Genomic DNA, 18929 nt, shown 5'->3' on the forward strand with positions numbered 1-18929 from the left:
GAATTAGGATTTGTTCCTCACAATGGGCACTTTACACGGGACCTGATCTGCTCCTCACACCTGGCGCCTCATATGCACATCCTATCATGCATTGAGAACATCTCCTGTACTTATTAGTCATTATGCATGATGTATGTGTCTGTGAGGCGCCCATTTGTGAGGAGCAGATCCCGTCACACTTTACACCGACCGACCCCACAGGCATATCTCACCGTCCATACTCAACCCTGAGGCCTGAACCGTTTTCAGCGGTTTAAGGTCTGGTCGATTTTCAAACCCCGCGATTGCCTCGCGGGCACAAAACCGCGCAAAAAAGCTTATCCATTTAATCGACTTAAACCCTACTACAACCCTAACCAGCGACCTTCCATCCTCCCTCGTTGATGCCTGAAGTTCTACAATCCACTCGTACTTTCGTATATGCGCCTCGACTCGAAACTTGGAGAAACCCATAGCCTCTGCAACAAAATTTCATACAAGAATCTCTGTCGTTGTTCGTGCAAGCTTCGTCACTTCGGTTCATTTACGTGAATCTTATAGCATTGACGGCTGACATTTTATTGTCACCTTTTTGCTGAAGCTGCTATGCCTGGACATCTTCTACCCATCCGTTTGATCAACAGTTCTGTTTCAGCCAGAGGTTTCTCCAGTATGAGACATGCTGCAAACTTTCAATGTTCCCGAGGAGTCTCCAATTTCCGCCAGGTATTTCCTTTTAGGTTGAAGTACCTGGTGTTTTCGAGAAAGCTAGGGTTTCCTGTGTGGGTAAGTAAAGAATCTGGAGTCCGGAGGTTTTCGAGCCGTTCATTTCTGTCTAGAAATGGTGGAGGTGGTAGTGACAGTAGGTCTAGTAGGAATTTGGAGTTCGAACGTAGTCGTGGCATGGAGAGAGGAGAGTTTCAGGCGGGGGGTTTTGGCGGGAGAGGTGGACAAACGAAGAGTCTCGTTGAGGACGAAGCCGAGCTTAGTGATTGGATCGATGAATTGAGGAAAGATCCTATCCGACTTGGACTGAGCAGTGAAAGCGATGATTCAGACATGGGAAGTAGTAAGGGTAGGGGTAGGGATGAATTTTCATCCATGAAGAGCCGGAGAGTCGGGACTTCGCGTTCGAAGAGGTGGAGAGACAGTGATTCTGATGATTTTGCTGTTTCTCAGGGGAGCAAGTCCCGGGGCACAAAGGGATCATTTTCAAGAGATTCAAGGTTTTCCTTATCTGAATCAAAGAGGCGATTCCGTAGTGAATCAGAGGAGGATGGAGATGAAGACTTTTCCCCAAGAAGAAGGGATATTGGGTCTCGGGGTGCTGCTGCCCCTGTGAAGAGTGGTGGGAGAAATTCGAATTTGTGCTATGGGGGTAGGAATTTGCAAAGAGGGGGGAAGGGTTCTAGAAGGCAATCCCCTCTGATTTCTGAAGATGATGAGGATGAAGGTTTGCCATCTAATTTTGGAGATTTGCTAAGCGAGGAAGGTAGTGAGGAAAGTGATGATAATGACGAATTTGAGGATGCAAATTTGTTGCCCAGATCAGCGAAAGAAGCTAATGTGCAGACAATGCCTAAAAGTTCAACTGCGAAAACTGATTCTTATCTAAGTCAGACGAGGCAAGTTTTCAACTCCATTGGAGTCCCAAAATACTACCTTTCATGGTGTGTCATCTGTTTTTTTCCTTCTTCTATTGTTAAGACTTTTCTTTTCTTTTTTTTTTTTGGGTATCAATATCAAATAATCTGTTCTATTAATTTCCATTGCATGTGAAGTATAAAACTGCTTTCCAAAAGTCTTTAGAAATTTAGGACAGAACCTGCTATACAACCACTGGCTGACAAAGTAAGACCAACGAAATAGATATCAACAGTTATAGAGTTACTCAGTTACCCCCTTGGAGAGGTGCTAGCAGGCCAGCAGTTCAGCCCTTAATGAATTACTGATCCGAGCTGGGTTTGAATAGCTCACCATCCTCTTAGAATTGACTATTGAGTCCACTGGAACTTCTCTAAATTTATCTCTAGTTGCCATCCAGTGTGCTTCCTGTGCAAATATCAATAAGGCTATCTATATCTTAAACTTTTGGTCTGAAAAAGAATTCTAGAACTGCACTCACATGAACACCTTATGGAACAACTCCTTGTTGCAGTCCCAAAAAAATATAATCCCCTATTGGTGTGAATGGGGATGAGTTATGAAGAAAACAACTAGACACATCTGAAGGAGCAGACCGAGTAAAACTGAGAAGGTAAAAGAAAGGACCATACCTCTATTGTGAAGGGCACTTCAGAATGAGGTAACTGGCATTACCTTCACTCCTTAATCAGAGGATGCACACTTGAGGAGATAGGTAGTTAGGTACCAAGTAGTCCTTTTATGCTGGGGCATTTTGCCTATGTTGTTTACCATCATGGAGGCTTCTTAGCAAGAGACTTTGACTTTGGTGAAAGAGGGCCAATCCCAAAGGCACTTGTCAGGAAAAGGGTGAAAAGAAGAGCAAGAGAACACCTTAATGGATTTGAGAATTAGTTAAGACTTATATGCTAAGTTTATGCAATGAGTATTTAAATTAGATGGATTTCTAAGAGATATGGCATTGACATAGGTGTAAGCATCTTATGTAATGTCATTTACATGAGGCTTGGATATTTGATGCCAGGGCACCCAGCGTCCTCACCTTTAATCAATTAATTCCAGCAAGGCTCTAAGTGGCAGCACATAAGATGATATGAACAATTAAAGCAAAAAGCACATGGGTGCTTGTTTGAAGTTTTCTACAAACATATGACCTTTAGATGTTAAGAACAATATTACCGAAAGAACAATATTATGACAAAGACTCAAGATGGGACCCATCTACCGTGCAATCTATGATATTCCCTAGGACAAACTAAGAATATGGAAAAGTCTACATGAACTATTTGTATTTTTGTTTTAGTTAGTCCAATACATCAAAGAATGAATGTATAAAGCCTAATGCTTTATGTTGTAGCAGGTGAAAAGTGTGAGTCTGTCCAGTTTATAATGTCAGTTCCTCACTAGAAATTGGAAATAACATGAAAATCTCCTCAGTTTTATTTATTTATTTTTTGAGATCGGATGCATAAACAATTTTTTCTTTTAACTACTAAAGGTGAAATTTTGCAAAGGAGCAATAAAATTAATGTTTCCAATAGGAATGGGTGTATAAAGCCTATGTTTTACATTGTAGCAGGTGAAAAGTGTGAGTCCCTCACTCCACTTTATAATGTCAGTTACACATTCCTTGTTTTTTTTTTTTTTTTTTTTGAGATTGGATGCATAAATATTTTTTGTTTTTTAACTACTAAATTTGAAATTTTACAAACGAACAATAAAATTCATCTTTCCAATAGGATCAATGAATTCACAATCACTAATTTTGTGTTGTTTCTCTAGATCCTTCTTTTGATTGTTATCTGGATATTCATTTTATGTCTATAGATTTGATCAATGTTCCCTCTCTCCCTTGTCACTAAAGGGAATAAAGGATGCTGGATATGAGAGAATGACTATGGTGCAGGAGGAAACTCTCCCCATCATCCTGAAAGGTTTGTTCCTTAAACATGGTTCATGATATTTAAGTAAAAACAATAGTTTTCAAGGTGCCAAGGCGAGGCTAGGCGACAGGGGGGCGCCTTGTCGCAGTCTCCTAGGCGATGAATTTTTTCAATTAAAAATATGTACCCTAGGGTAGTTTCCTAGGTTCCATAATCATGTTTCCTTAATAGTTATCCATAATTTTCATGAGGAAAGTATAAACTTCATGTTAAAGTATAGGAAATCAACATATTCCAACATATTCATGAGAAAAAAAGAAAGAAAAGAAATTTCAAAAAATATAAGGGCTGAATCCTATTTCTGTTATAGGAAAAGAAGAAAAGAAAAGGTGGAAGAAGAAAATTGGTATATGGTATAGACACAAAATTAGTAAAGAAAAAGAAGCAAATGTGTTGATTAGAAAACATTTTAAGTTATTCCTTACTTATTGGTTCAGGTTTTGAAGTCTTTCAGGGTTCAATACAGAATTTAGCAATGTTTGTGTTGATTAAACCCTAACAAATAAGAAAATAATAAAAAGAAATTAGTATATAAACACACAAAATGAATATTTTAGTTTAAAAATGTCTATTTTAAAACTATAACCTCAAAAAATTAAGAATATAAAACTTTTGTCTAACATACTATAGAAAACTTCTCGGTGATTAGGTGAGGCAAGCCTCTAAGGGCGCCTTGTCGCCTAGGTGTTGCCTTGATAACTATGGTAAAAACCCAAAACACCTAAGATGGTGTTTGGAAGCGTGGGCGCTTTTTGGGATCGGTTTTCAAGAAAAATGCCCATGCTTTCAAGACCCGTTTTTCACAAAAAAAACACTTCTGCCACATAGGCAGTGAGCAACACTATGCTGTTTGGTAAGGTGATTTTCATTACCATTTTTCATGTATGTGCTGACAGGTAAGCACCGCATAGGATACACATCAGTCAACCGTTGGGGGAAACGGTTCACTGGCGTTTCATGCATCGGTGGGGTCTTGATTTACGAGGCATGCCCGATTTTTCAATAAACGCCTGAACCAAACATTCATATATATGGGCGTTTGTTGAAACGCCTATGCGGATCTGATGTGGCACCATTTTTTGAAAAATGGCCACGGTTCCAAACATCCTCTAGAAGTAATAAAAATGTTTTGAGTTGCTGTATAAACTAGCGTTTTGTCTAAGTCAGCATATTCAAGGTGTTTTGTCGTTGGAGATACACTGACTTTTCTCCTTTATTCATCAAGTACAAACCATTGGTTCATTTAGGTGGTGTTTGATAATGCCGAAACACATTGATAAAAAAAATGCTGAAACAGGGTCTGGCATCGAAGGACTTGCTTTTCATAGGTTTGATCTTGTTTATGTCAATATCTGAACCATACTTATGAAAAATGGTAATAGGTCTGGTTTGGTAAGAGGTGGCCCATGAGTGGAATGCGAGTAGATGTGTTTTAGATGACTCATAATGACTAAAATACCCTTCTTTTTAATATTACAGAGGTTCTGAAAAAAGCAGAAAAGCAGATATGCTGTTTTCAGATATCAAAGCTGTCAAAAGAGCTTTTGTGCTTTTTAGATATCATAGTTCAAATTTATCCAATATCCTTAAATAGATTGCAAGACACATCAGGATTTGTTCAACTGAGCTGAAATAGTTGAACTTGCTTAGATAAAAGTTTGTTGTCTCTGTGGAGGGTATGCCTGTAAAAATAAGTGCTTATAGGGAGTTCTCATTTCAGCAGCTAAAACTGAAACCTGTGTGGGGATTGTGGAGGGCATGTCTGCTCAAATAAGTGTTTGTAGGGAATTCTCATTTTAGCAGCTAAAGCTGAAATCTGTATAGGGATGGTCTATCCTTAGAAGATGTATCAGGGTGTGTCCATATGCTACTTATGTTCAGACCCATCTAAGCATTTTCCTTGCATGTATGGAGGGGATAGAGCAACATAAGGACTCCTTATGTGCTGATCTGAGAAAAAACATATAAGAACTACCCGGGCATCCAATCTATAACATTTCATGAAGAAGAAAAGAGAAAAAAAGCAATCTTGGATGGTTAGGATCATCTTTTTGATTGGTGATGGTTTAGATTATCTTTCTGTGCCTTTTTTGTCTTTGTTTTTTCACCAGAGCTATATCAGTCTCCCCAGATGTGGGGCAAAGCAAAAAAAAAAAAAAAAGAAAAAGAAAAAGAAAAAAAGAAAAAAAGAAAAAAGTATTTCACCAGAGCTAAAATACTGTGTGTACTATAAACTGATTTTACTCTGCAGGCAAGGATGTCTTGGCCAAGGCAAGAACAGGCACTGGAAAAACTGTAGCATTTCTGGTAAAATGCCTCACCTTTTTGTTTCTTCATGAATGCATGCTCACCTTTTTGTTTCTTCATACTCGTCATTGAAGTTCTTAATTTCAGCTTCCAGCAATTGAAGTAATTGTAAAATCACCTCCCATTGACCGTGATCAAAAGAGGCCCCCTATCAGTGTGCTTGTTATATGTCCAACACGAGAGCTTGCAACGCAAGCCGCTGCAGAGGCCAACACTTTGTTGAAGTATCATCCTTCTATTGGTGTACAAGTTGTTATAGGTGGCACAAGACTTGCTCTGGAACAGAAGCGCATGCAAGCAAACCCTTGCCAAGTGAGTGTCAAGGATATCTTTGTAGAAGATACCAAATTTGTGGTTCTATGACTTTATCCCTGAATATGTGGCATTTATCAAGTAGGGGGTCAACCTTATTAAATTAATTACCTTCAACTCCTGAAATTCTCAGATTCTTGTAGCCACACCTGGCAGGCTTAGAGACCATATTGAGAACACAGCAGGATTTGCAACTCGGCTGATGGGTGTAAAGGTGCTTGTCCTCGATGAGGCTGACCATTTATTAGATATGGGATTTCGAAAAGACATTGAGAAGATCATTGCTGCAGTTCCGAAACAGCGTCAAACACTTCTATTTTCTGCAACCATTCCAGAAGAGGTTCTATTCTTTCTCAAACACAAATTAATATTACACTATGGAAAGCTCCCAGTAAGCTGTTTGTTATGCAGGTCCGCCAAATCAGTCATATTGCTTTGAGGCGAGACCATGAATTTGTAAACACAGTTGCGGAGGGTAGTGAGGAGACACACTCACAGGTGGACACTTTTATTGGTTCATATTTTAGTTTATCGATTTTTTATGTCTTTAAGATGTCATGAGAGAAACTGACTGTGTTTTTGCTTCCTTTTCATTCTCCACACTAAATTGTAATCAAAACAAATTTCAAATTGAGATTGTTTCAGGTCATCCAGAAGCACTTAGTTGCTCCACTCGACAAGCATTTTTCACTGCTATATGTTCTTCTAAAGGAGCACATTTCAGATAATGTTGATTACAAGGTATAGTCACTATATATTCTTCTATGAAGTTTATTGGCAAGACAAGTTTTCTGCCATTTTGTTTTCTTTTTTGGTTTTCTTAAAAAATGACTTGGATGGTTAGAAGTGAAAAATAAGAAAAGTTTGTGGAAATAGAAAATGCAAGTGTTATTTAAAATATAGGTTCCATGTTTCTAAATATATAAATTGCATTCTCCAAGCATGTACCATAAATAACCCACATTATGCTATGGGAGCTTCAGGTTCTTGTATTCTGCACAACTGCAATGGTCACAAGACTTGTTGCTGATCTTCTTTCTGAGCTGAACTTGAATGTTCGGGAGATCCATTCAAGAAAACCACAGAGTTACAGAACCAGGGTTTCTGATGAATTTCGGAGGTCAAAAGGTCTTATTCTTGTGACATCTGATGTATCCGCTCGTGGAGTTGATTATCCAGATGTTACACTAGTTATACAGGTGATATAATGTTAATCTTTGCTTGCTTTAGATGTTTTAAAGTAGGCATTATGTTCAGGTAATCTAGACTATTGTGTGTTTGTTCTGTTTCTATATAGTACCTGGTAGGTGGTGCTTAAATGGTATAGCAGTTTGAATGAATGGAAGCTCTACTTATGTGGGCTGTACCCACTTTAGGTACTGAAGGAAGAAGGGTAAGAAATCAACAGATTGATGCCTATTCTTGAGAACACTGCCAACTTTACCTATGATTTCGACAACTCCTTTGTTCTTCCTTCTTGATAGTCACCAAAAATGAATTACAAGAAGCTTTATTTTTTTTTTCAGCAAAAAGGGATAACATGCATTATGGGTTGGCTATCAAAAAACTGCCATTTATCATATAAATAACATACTATCTTTCAATTGGCAGCGGCTAGGATTACCAGGAATATAAAAAATCGGCAAAGGGCTATTTCAACTCTTCAATTTGAATAACCAGTTTCCTTTGATCAGTAAACTTGTTCAAGGTTCAAAATTTTGATACAATACGCCCTGTATTGGGTGTATCGTATTGCATCTTTTGCTTACTAATATACCTAAAAAACTAAAAATAAAAAAAAAGTGCAAGGTTCATAGTATTAATACACCCCTTTCAACGTATGGGGATGTATCAATGTTTTGAACCTTGAACTTGTTCATTATAAGAAATTGACACCCTAACTCTTCCAAAATAACATAATCCCTCCCTATTAAGCAGAGTTCCCCGTCCTTCTATCCCATCCTCTAGTCAGAAATAAGTAGAGGAGAAGAAAACTGGGCATCTCTCTCAAACAGGCCTTATTTTTAGTGGTTCCATGCTAGTAAGATTATTGCTAGTTTTCTGCGTTGTATTATATATGTGGTTTGACTTCTTATTAATAAATTCTTTTGTGATGTACATGCTTAGATATGCTTAACTTGGAGACAATTTTTATGTATTATATTGATGGTATTTTTAGCTTAAAACATTATTATCCGAAAGGTTCTTATTGTTTCCTCTTGTGAGATGGTAATTGAATCCGTCTAAGTTTTTCTCCTTGCATTTGAACATAAAATTAAGAAAAATAGTAATGTTGTTACTTGTTAGATAGTGCATTTACAATTGCAAAATGATAATTGAGTGAGTTAAGTTGGATGCCTACCAACCCAATATAAGAATTTGGTATTCAAAAAATTTTAATAACTTTTCTAGTTTTCTATATAAAGCATGAATGTAAAGTTCACTGAAGTTCAATTTGTCTTTTAGTTTCGTCAATTCTTTCTGAAACATTGGAGATTTTTGTTTGGTTCTATATGAAGAAATTAAAATACCATTTTTTATTTGTAACAGTTTCTGTAGATATTGAAATTTTACTTAACGTCAGCATATTTTGGGCTAAATTTTAGGTCAAATTGATTTAAAAATTATAAAATGTCAAACATAAAAAACATTTACAATTTGTAAGGTTTCAATTACAATTATACAATCTAAAGAGCTTTAAATGATAAGTTAACAAACTATGCATTGTTTTTGCTCTCTCTTGATCTATGGTTAATCATTGTAAGTTATCTTCAGTATTTTTGTTCCGGCCCTCCAAGAGAAATTTCTGGTTGGGCTCTTGCTTCTTGAGGGATAAGTAAAAGCCATTAGAGAATGCTTTCTTCAATTAGCTTGGTTTATTGGGTGAAATTTGTTAATTTGTTTTTAAGGTTTCTCCATACAGCTTAACAGAGATTAATATGCTGATCATTGCAAATGCAGGTTGGTTTGCCGACTGACAGAGAACAGTATATTCATCGACTTGGTAGAACTGGCCGAAAGGGTAAAGAAGGGCAAGGAGTTTTGTTGCTGGCACCTTGGGAGGAGTTCTTTTTGTCAAGTGTCAAAGATTTGCCAATAGAAAAGATCTCAATGCCCTCAGTTGATCCAGATACAAAGAAGAAAGTGAGTATTGATGGCATTCCTGTTTCTCTTATTTATCCCCCTTCCAGAAGGAAATAAAATAAAAATGAAGAGTATATGGTAATAAATAAAGGAAGTTGTTCATCTTCCAAATGGAAGATGAAATTTTCATCCTTAATGCTTCTAAATGTGCCATGGCTGTAGAAACCTGGAAAACATCAGGAGCAGGGTAGAGCACAACCATTGGTTCCAGCTTCTGCTGGTTTTGTCAAACTAGTGTCTAAACCCTGAGGGTTGAAACTTTCATCCTACCATTGTTGACCACATAGACGCTAACAAAAATAAAAGCATGAAGATAAATATACACATTGTGTGTCACATGAAACTTTGTTGTAACAATAGAATCTAGAATGGAGTATGGAGGTGTAACTCATCAATGGAATCTAGAATTTTAGTAACAATAAAATCTAGAATTTTAGGTAGTATGGAGTATCATGATCCATGGAACTCCCTCAAGCTGGCTTTGGGAATATTTCTCTGGACCCAGCACAGTATGGAGGTGTAGCTTATCAAAGTAAATACATTTGGGAAATTAATTTATGAATTCTGAGGTGGAGTGGACTGTAAAAAAGGCCATTTATTTATTATTTTGATTTGATAACTTGACAAGGGCATCTCACATCAAGAGTTAACCATCAAAACAATTGAAATGACCCAACTTTCATTATTTAGCATTTCGGTGACTCTGAAAACTGATATGTACTTGTCGATACATGCCCATATGTCTTGATGTTTTGAACCTTGCTTGTGCCTTGTTACTTTTATGAATGCCTTAAGAGTAGTAGAAGTCTGGTTTTTTTTTCCTGGATCTGACTCTTTTATGAGTTACTTTTAAGACTAGTACTAATTTAGATGAGGGTTGACTGAACAGGTGGAACGGGCATTGTCCCACGTAGAGATGAAGAACAAAGAAGCAGCATACCAAGCCTGGCTTGGCTTCTACAATTCGAACAAGATTGTAGGCCGAGACAAATGCCGGCTTGTGGAACTTGCAAATGAATTCAGCAGGAGCATGGCGTTAGACAATCCTCCTGCCATCCCAAAACTTGTTCTTGGAAAGATGGGGCTCAGGAATGTTCCTGGCCTGCGCTCCAAATAGGCAGCGAGTCATGCAAGTTGGTGCATTCTCAATCCTTGCAATTCTTCATAATTTATCACAAAGGAATTTAACCGGTTTAATTCATTCGATAAATGCACTTTTCTCCCTTTTTGTTATGTAGAAGGACAACACTTGTACCACTGCTGCAGGCGGGAATACTTCCACCAAGAGTTGTTGCTACTAGTGGAAGATTTTCTTTGCTTTTGAAAAAATGAATTGAGAAGGGAAAAAAGCAAGAAAATCCCTATTTTATTTAAGAAAATCCTGGTGCTGCAGGCTATAATAGTTGTAGGTTTTCCGTTGTTTGATCCATGCAGTTGACATGCTTCTGACCATCTAATTGGTATTGCACCAATGGTCCGGATGCAAAAGATATACACATGAAATTGGGGCATGTGATCCTCTCGAGGGTATAAAAGCTTAAATTCATCATTATCTAAACCTTGTCTCAACTATATGGAGTCAGTTTGTTTCACCAGGCTGATACGTTTGTTTAGTGCCATCCCGTTGGGGCTTGTGATACTCCGATTGGATAAAAGCTATAACTTGTAATACATACATAAAGGACAGAATGATAAACATGGCATTCAGGGGAGGTCATGTGTATTTCTCTTTTGGGTAAGAGACTTGGCCTCCCTCAATATTTGTTGTAAACACTTAAACCTCCCCTCCTTTTAAATTGGACTAATACTTCCCTTGTTAAATTATGGCTAATAAAATTATCATAAAGTGCATTTTACTTTTTTTTTTAATTCTTCAAATTTTCAAAATAGTGGAATTACAGCAAGCTGATTAAAATTGTGATGTGAGATTTTCTTAAAGATGCGTCTTCAGTCTCCTAATGTATAGACAGACCAGTGGACCACCATTGCAACTAAAGTGAGGTGCAGATCAAACCTCATGACAGTTCATTTTTACTTGAGCCTAGTACTTGTACTTGGAAAAACGCGAGAGAAATCCTTAGAGATAATTACTCGGAGCTAAATTTATTCTCATTCTAGATATTCCTAGACGTATTATGAAAGATTGATTCTCATACGCATTTCGGCCCATATACATCTGTGCACTAAATTACATTCAACCTTGATAAATATGTTCCCATTTCACTGAACCGACTACCTATTGATGGAGCAGATTGCATAGAGTGGTTAAAATTGTAGAAATCAGAACATGAGCTCGTGGACTTTTTGTCACAAGTGACCATTTTGCTGCGCTTTCAAGTGCCATCACCATGCTCATAACATGCCATCCGAGTGTCCAAGTGTGTCTTGAATGAGACATTGCATGTATTTTGTATGGGAGGATTGTCAATGGCATTATTGTAATTCTGTAGTATGATTTTTCACCTTTTTGATGTTTCTTATTGTCACTCTCTCAAAAGCTTAACGTACTTTTTGAGGGGAGGTAGGTAGTCGAGTGAATCAGTAGCGTGTAAAGGTTAAGCACGAGATCTCCTCAATATTGAACTGTGAGCTTGTGTTTGCCATCTATCAATGCAATACAAATAGCCTTTTGCTAATTTGTGTGTCATTTTGTTGCATTTTTGTGTTTTTTTTTGTTGCTTAGGCTTATTCGCCCCATTCGAGTGCCGCACATGGCTTCAACGATTACCCTCGTGATAGTTGGTATCAGAGCAGAAGCTCCTTCCTAGCTATTTGACCCGCGACGCGAGTAATAGTATGAAGCACAACAGAGACATCATGGAGGAGATTGAGCATGGACTCTCCACATCCCATGAGCTCGACGATGCACCCGTCGACGACATCAGCAAGGACAAGGCACCGAAGCCCAACAAATGTGAGAAATCTACCAATAAGCATGCAACCATTAACTTGCGCATGCTACATTGTGAAGTCATCGTAAGTGAGATGCGAGACTTGATAAGCGAGCTGCATCAAAACATGGAAGCCATGGACATTACACTGGTCGAGATGGAAGGCCACCTGAGTGGAGTCATGGATGAGGTCCGTGACATAATCAATGGCACGCTCAAGGAAATTTGCAGCACTACGCGCCAACAAGAAGCAAGCTCATCCAACTCGAAGGTCCAAGAAAAGGTTGACAGTTTTCAAGCCCAGTTCGATGAGATGAAGAAGGAATGGGCAACGTGGAAAAGAACCATCTCCACATCAATGGCCGTCCAGGCCCAATTAGATGAAATGAAAGCGGAGTGGGCCTCAATGAAGTCAACCGCGTATGCCTCCTCTGACGTCCAAGCTCAATTAGAGGAACTCAAAGCTGAGTGTGCAATTTTGAAGAGGGCCATCGCCAATCCAGCTAGCACCTCATTTGCACATACTCCCTCCCACATCAAGATAAGGGAACCAACTCCCTATTCGGGTGCCCGCAACGCACGGGAGCTTGACAACTTCTTGTGGCAAATGGAATAGTACCTTGTCGCAGCCAGTGTGACTGATGAAACGGCTAATGTGTGTACTGCTACTATGTATTTGACTGATGTCGCTATGTTGTGGTGGCGCAGAAGGTGTGTTGACATAGAACGTGGTACGTGTGCTATTCATACCTGGGCTAATTTTAAGCGAGAGCTGAAGAGACAGTTCTACTCGGAGAACGTAGAGTACCTCGCTCACCGCAAGATGAAAACTCTCAAGCAGGCGAGTCGCTCCATGAATATGTCAAAATTTTCAGCTCTCACACTAGAAGTCACCGATATGCCCGACAAGGACTTATTGTTCAATTTCATGGATGACCTAAAGCCTTGGGCCGAGCTTGAGCTCCAACGACGTAATGTTCAAGACCTTACCTCTGCCATGGCCATGGCCGAACAACTTGGTGAACTGAGACTATCAGATGATGAAGGAAGCAAAACAACCAGCCCACGTGCCACGCATTTGAGTAGGGGAGATAGACAACCAAATCCCCCAAAGGAGAAGCCGACCTTCAACCACAAACTAGTCGAGTACTACAAAGGGAAGCAGCCACAAGGAAGTCGAAGCTACTACAACATCAAATATCAAGGGAGACCAAGCTGTCCTCCCACTTGTTACATTTGTGGGGAGGAGCACTTGACCAGGGATTGCCCAAAGCGGGAGAAGTTGAATGCCCTCATCGCCAAACTAAGTGATGACGAGCAGAGTGATGGGGAATGGAGTACCCAGGCGCCAAGAGTGGGTGCCCTCCAGCTTTTTAATGTTATAATGAAGAAGGGGGCTACCTCGAAGCAGCCCGCCTCAATCAAGAGAGGACTAAAGTACATTGATATAAGCCTCGACGGAAGGTTGACTAAGGCCCTAGTTGACACAGGGGCCACTCACAACTTCATATCCATTGTAGAGGCCAAGAGACTTAATTTGATCATCTCTAGAGAGCCAAGCTGGCTCAAAGTAGTTAACACAGGTGCCAAACCTACTAAAGGCATGGCTCGCCAAGTTAGGTTATAATTCGACACTTGGGATGGGGAGATTGATCTCTTCGTTGTTCACATGGATGATTTTGATGTTGTCCTTAGAATGGACTTCTTGGTACATGCAAAAGCGGCATCGACACCTCACCTTGATACTTTGATGATCTTGGACGAGCAGTCACCTTGCATGGTCAACATGATCACCACGGTCAGTACCAAGAAGAAGCAAGTTTCAGCCTTGTAGCTCCAACACCAACCTCAACATCAAGGGATGGCAAAGAGATCTACAACAACCACCATTACTACAAGTAGAAGTGATCGTAGCAACTCCCAGAAGACGTCAATGCCAGCGCCAACACTGCCACAACACCAACAGTAGCAGCGAAAGCCACCTTCGTAGTAGAAGCTGCATACGCCCGCAACTAATGGGCTCAAGAGAAGACCCAAGGCCAACTTTAACTGTAGCCGTACCCACTACCTCACTCATCGGGGAGAGCGAGTGCCACCCAAACCGTATAGGAACAATCTCATTCTCACCCCTCCTCAAGCTGAACCACGTAATAGCACAGTGAACAACCATCCTTGGGCAAATGTGCAGGGGAACCAATACCCAAAAAATCCAAACCATCATTTTGACCCAGCCTTGGCCACAAGTTTTCCTACCACCAGTGGGGAACATCCAAAATCCTACCTTGAAGCAGTTAGGCAGGGACTTAACTTAGGAACTAGCCATAGGTTTTCCCACTGTCAAGAACATCTAAAAACCTTCCACCCAACCTTCTATCCGAGCCTTGGAAGAAACCCTATTTGTGGAGCAGTTGAAGAACCTTCCTTCACCAATAAGAAGTTCGAGCCACAAGCTAGAGTTGGTCTTCGAGGACGAAGACAGAATTGAGTGGGGGAGAATGTCACAAGTGACAATTTTTCTGTGCCTTCAAGTGCCATCACCACGCCCACAGCATGCCATCTGAGTGTCCAAGTGTGTGTCTTGTGTGGGACATTGCATGTATTTTGTACGGGGGATTTCCAATGGCATTATTGTAATTCTGTAGTATGATTTTTCACCTTTTTGATGTTTCTTATTGTCACTCCCCCCAAAGCTTAAGGTAATCTTTGAGGGGAGGTAGGTAGTCGAGTGAATCAGTAGCGTGTAAAGGTTAAGCATGGGATCCGCTTGACATTGAATTGTGTGCTTGTGCTTGCCATCTATTAATACAATACAAATAGCCTTTTGCTAATTCGTGTGCCATCTTATTGTCTTTTTGTGTGTGTTTTCTTTGTTGCTTAGGCTTATTCACCCCATTCGAGTGCCGCATGGGGCCTCAACGATTACCCCCGTGACAATCTGGCAAGATTACAAATAAATTATGTATTGTAGCTAGATGTGTCAATTGGACTGGATTTGGTCCAATTAGATCCAGTCCAATGTGAGTCCACTTACAAATGGACACGACACAATCCAGTCCAAATCCAATACAAACCAAATCCAATCCATTAAAATGTAAACATATTGGATTGGATCCAATCCAAATTGAATGAAAAGATAAAAAATTATATAAAAGCACTTTTGGCTATGAAAGAACACTTTTGTAAAAGTGCTTTTATTAAAGTCATTTTGTAAAAGTGCTTTTATAAAACTACTATAAAAGTACTTTTATAAAAATGCTTTCGCAAATGTATTTTTATAAAAGTGCTTTTGTAAAATTATTTTTATAAAAGTGCTTTCGTAAAAATACATTTCATAAAAGTGCTTTCGTAAAAGTACTTTCATAAAAGTGATTTTATGCTGGTTTTAGCTTTGATTGATTTCAAATTGAACAAGGGTTTGGCCTCATGATCGGATTATTGGAAAATTGGTTTAGGTCCAATTCAAACCAATAAGAATATTGACCAATTTATTTAGGATTGACCCAATCCAATAATTATAATGGACCGTCAAAATCTGATTTGATAAGTTTGGATCCAAACCAAAACCAATCAATTTACACCCTTAATTGTAGCAACATTAATATACAAACCAAAGATCTACAACGATCAAACTTTCAAGATTTAGGGTATTTAATCGTGGCCAAAGTATCATTAAGGGGCAATTTTGAATTTTTGAAATATTTTAGCAACATGTCATAACTGATATTAAAGGATTGTTAAGGGAGGGGGGATCTTTGTCTAATAACTTCATCCAACAAAAGAAATTTTAATCTAATATGAAAAATGAGGGGATGTTTCTGTATATATGTGAAATGTAAGGGAGGTTTAAGTCTTTTAATCTTTCTCTTTTTCATTAATTTGAAGGCCTTTGTAACAAAGTGTAGATTGCTTTTCTTCATTTCAAGTGAATGTAAATCAAGTTCATGTTGATCACAACCAAAAAGAAATCTAAAGGCCTGTTTAGTTTGTGGGAAGAGGGGTTTAGAATCAAAAGTGGAATGGGCCTTTCTGATTCCAACTGTTTTGTTGGACTTAATGAGAATCCCATTCCCATTTCTAGTGGAATGGGATTTTCCCATTTGAGGGAATGACCATTCCATCCCCTATCTGATTTCAATTCCTATTATGATTTCGTTTCTGACATATTTTGATTCTGATTTCGATTCCAATTCTGACTGCAAAGCAAATAAACCCTAGCATTTCTAGTCGTTGAGTTACTTCTTTAAGCTTACAAGCCTAAAATTCTTAAATCTCGAAGACAATTCATACCAAAATGTCAATTCAACCACTGCTGTAATTTTTAGGAGAAAGATATGTGGATTAAAAGGAATGACATGGGAGGGAAGAGCAACTCAGAGAGACCCTAAGACAAAATTAGGTTGTTAGTGAGGTGGTTAGAGACATGTTGGACATGTTAGGACTTAAAAATTCAAATGCTGATAGGTAGGGTGTCAACTGTTGGAAGGGTAGGGTCCATCATATGGATCATTGAACCATGCTAGATGGCTGGACGAAATTTCAAAAATTTCCTAATTCTTTTGGGAATTTAATTCTCTATGTTTTGAAAAATTGCATTTTTTAGGGTCAGTCTTACATTGAATCAGACTAGATTTGAAACCAATCAAAGAGGATGTATATCCGATACATATACCACAAAAGCAGATCCCAATGTGGAAGTTCACGTCGAAATCAGTCCTAAAACAATCTCTATTAAAGACGACGCAGTGTATTACTGAAGCCGGTTCAGATTCAATAACACACTTTTCAGCAAAACTACAACCCAATTGCTTGGATGGAATTAGGGAAGTTGAGCCTGATATGCACTGAATTTATCTTGTAAAAATCAGAGGAAATTTTGATCTATATCAGTCCTAAATAGCTAAGTTGAACTGGAAAAAACTAAGAGACAAAAGGGTGTAGAGTGAACAAAAAACTACAAAAATATGAAACTGTCTTGAACTGGTCCACCTTCTCCTCTTTTATAATATCTTATGGAGCTATCTCCTAATCTATTTAGGAGATAATCCAGATCTAAGTCAGATCTGAACTCTAATTTGAAATATACCTTATCATCTTATAAGATTAGGTACTCTATACCCAAATCTAAACTCATATTAGTCCCATGTCACATGTTAAATTAATCATATTAATTATGGGCCTTATACCCATCAACTATAAGGCTCACGACCCAAGGGTGTTGCATGGCCAAGTTGGGCCTGATTTGTATGGTGTGAGACCCCACAATGACCTCACATATGTCCACATGGGTTCGTCCCAGCCTCTGTAAAAAGGCTTGGCCGAATTCATTGCTAAATGCAGTGAACCCTTGAGCACATCACTATGGGCTCAATATGGACCCAACGTTTACACTTAAATGATCATTGAATTAAACCATCTTATGAAGACCCGTGGATAGGACTTAAGTAAGATAAAGCCTATTAGGTAATCAGCCCTTAATGGTCTCTTACACTTAACCTCTCAGCCCATAATGATCAAACACTGCCTAACAGGGAAGGACCTCTCCCCTGGTTGCAAGGTGCAGTGTCACACTCTCTGCTCAGATGGATCCCGGGAAGTAATTTTTTTTGCAATATATATATATATATATATATATATATATAGCAAACCAAATCTCAAACACAATTGAAATCCATTGCCGAATTGAGCTTTTTACGAGCCGATATCGGTGTTATCATACTATGACTGGACAACATTGAAGCTAAAGTTGTAAGGAAAATGATTTTGAGAGGAATTGACCATTTTCAAAAAGTTTGAAATATTGAAACCCTAAAAAATGAAAATTGGTTACCATTTACCCAATCTATCGGTCCAAAATCTCAACTTGATTTCAATTGGTGAAACTTCTAAACCTTTCAAATTGCTAACTTGAGACATTTGAGCAAACTCTCTCTTTGTTGAAACTTGAACAAAGTTGAGAATTAGGGACTAAACAACAAGAGTATGAGAGTGAGAGAAAATGTTTGAGTATATGAGAGTATGAGAATTGGTGTGAGGAGAATGATGGAGGGTAAGGGTGTTTGTAAGAGTTAAAAATAAAATTCAACTAACCAAAATACCCTTTAAAACTAACCATTTTATAGTTGTTGGGAGGGGAATTTCGGTCTTTCACAAAGATACTTGTCACTTTACAAGATACCTCCAAACTAACGGTTATATAGCTTTTGTGGGCATTTAAGTCATTTTTTCTCCCTAAAGCCAAAATAAACAAATACCCCCAAACTAGTTGTTCATAGCTATTTAGAGCTATTTCTGTAAACCCCTCCAAAAAAGTGAAAAATAGTTGTAGGGGTCCCCAATGCCTATATTATTTGGGTAGGTTGGTGCATGGCATGTCGTGCTGTGTTGGTCAATAACTGGCTGTGTTGACACGACCAATTTTTTCGTGTTGTGCTGGCCTTTAGGCGTCAAAACCCAAGCCCAACATGACACAAAGGTTTGTGCCAAGGTTGTGACGACCCTATTGCTACAATGAACGGGCTGCGCCGATTCATGGATGGCTCGACCTGCTTTACAACTATGTGTGTGTAAAATAAGAAGAGTATGATTTAGTGACATGGGAAATCTTGAAATTGAAAACTCTAAGAGCATCGCATCCATCCACACATCAGAAACATCTCCCCACAAATTTGTGCACTTGGATGCCCGTGTCTTAGTTTGACCTTTCATGAGT

General features: G+C 38.8%; 1 protein-coding gene across 2 annotated transcripts; it reads left to right on the forward strand.

Moving 5' to 3' along the window:
* Positions 1 to 282: 282 nt before the first annotated feature.
* On the forward strand, positions 283 to 10708 carry LOC148864484 (DEAD-box ATP-dependent RNA helicase 31-like). 2 transcript variants are annotated; one of them, XM_088979993.1, is made up of 11 exons: positions 283 to 1604; positions 3451 to 3557; positions 5818 to 5873; positions 5961 to 6185; positions 6319 to 6525; positions 6597 to 6683; positions 6831 to 6926; positions 7169 to 7384; positions 9147 to 9329; positions 10219 to 10462; positions 10568 to 10708. In XM_088979993.1, the coding sequence occupies exons 1-10, from the start codon at positions 586 to 588 to the stop codon at positions 10444 to 10446; spliced, it is 2424 nt and encodes an 807-aa protein (XP_088836119.1). In that variant the 5' UTR covers positions 283 to 585; the 3' UTR covers positions 10447 to 10462; positions 10568 to 10708. The 2 variants fall into 2 exon arrangements, with proteins under 2 accessions (XP_088836119.1, XP_088836118.1); XM_088979992.1 differs by having other exon boundaries at positions 10219 to 10708.
* The last annotated feature ends 8221 nt before the right edge of the window (positions 10709 to 18929 follow it).

The sequence above is a fragment of the Nelumbo lutea genome, chromosome 3 (genome assembly GCF_056320005.1).
Source record: "Nelumbo lutea isolate HS-2025 chromosome 3, American lotus-T2T, whole genome shotgun sequence".
In the NCBI taxonomy this organism is placed as follows: Eukaryota; Viridiplantae; Streptophyta; class Magnoliopsida; order Proteales; family Nelumbonaceae; genus Nelumbo; species Nelumbo lutea.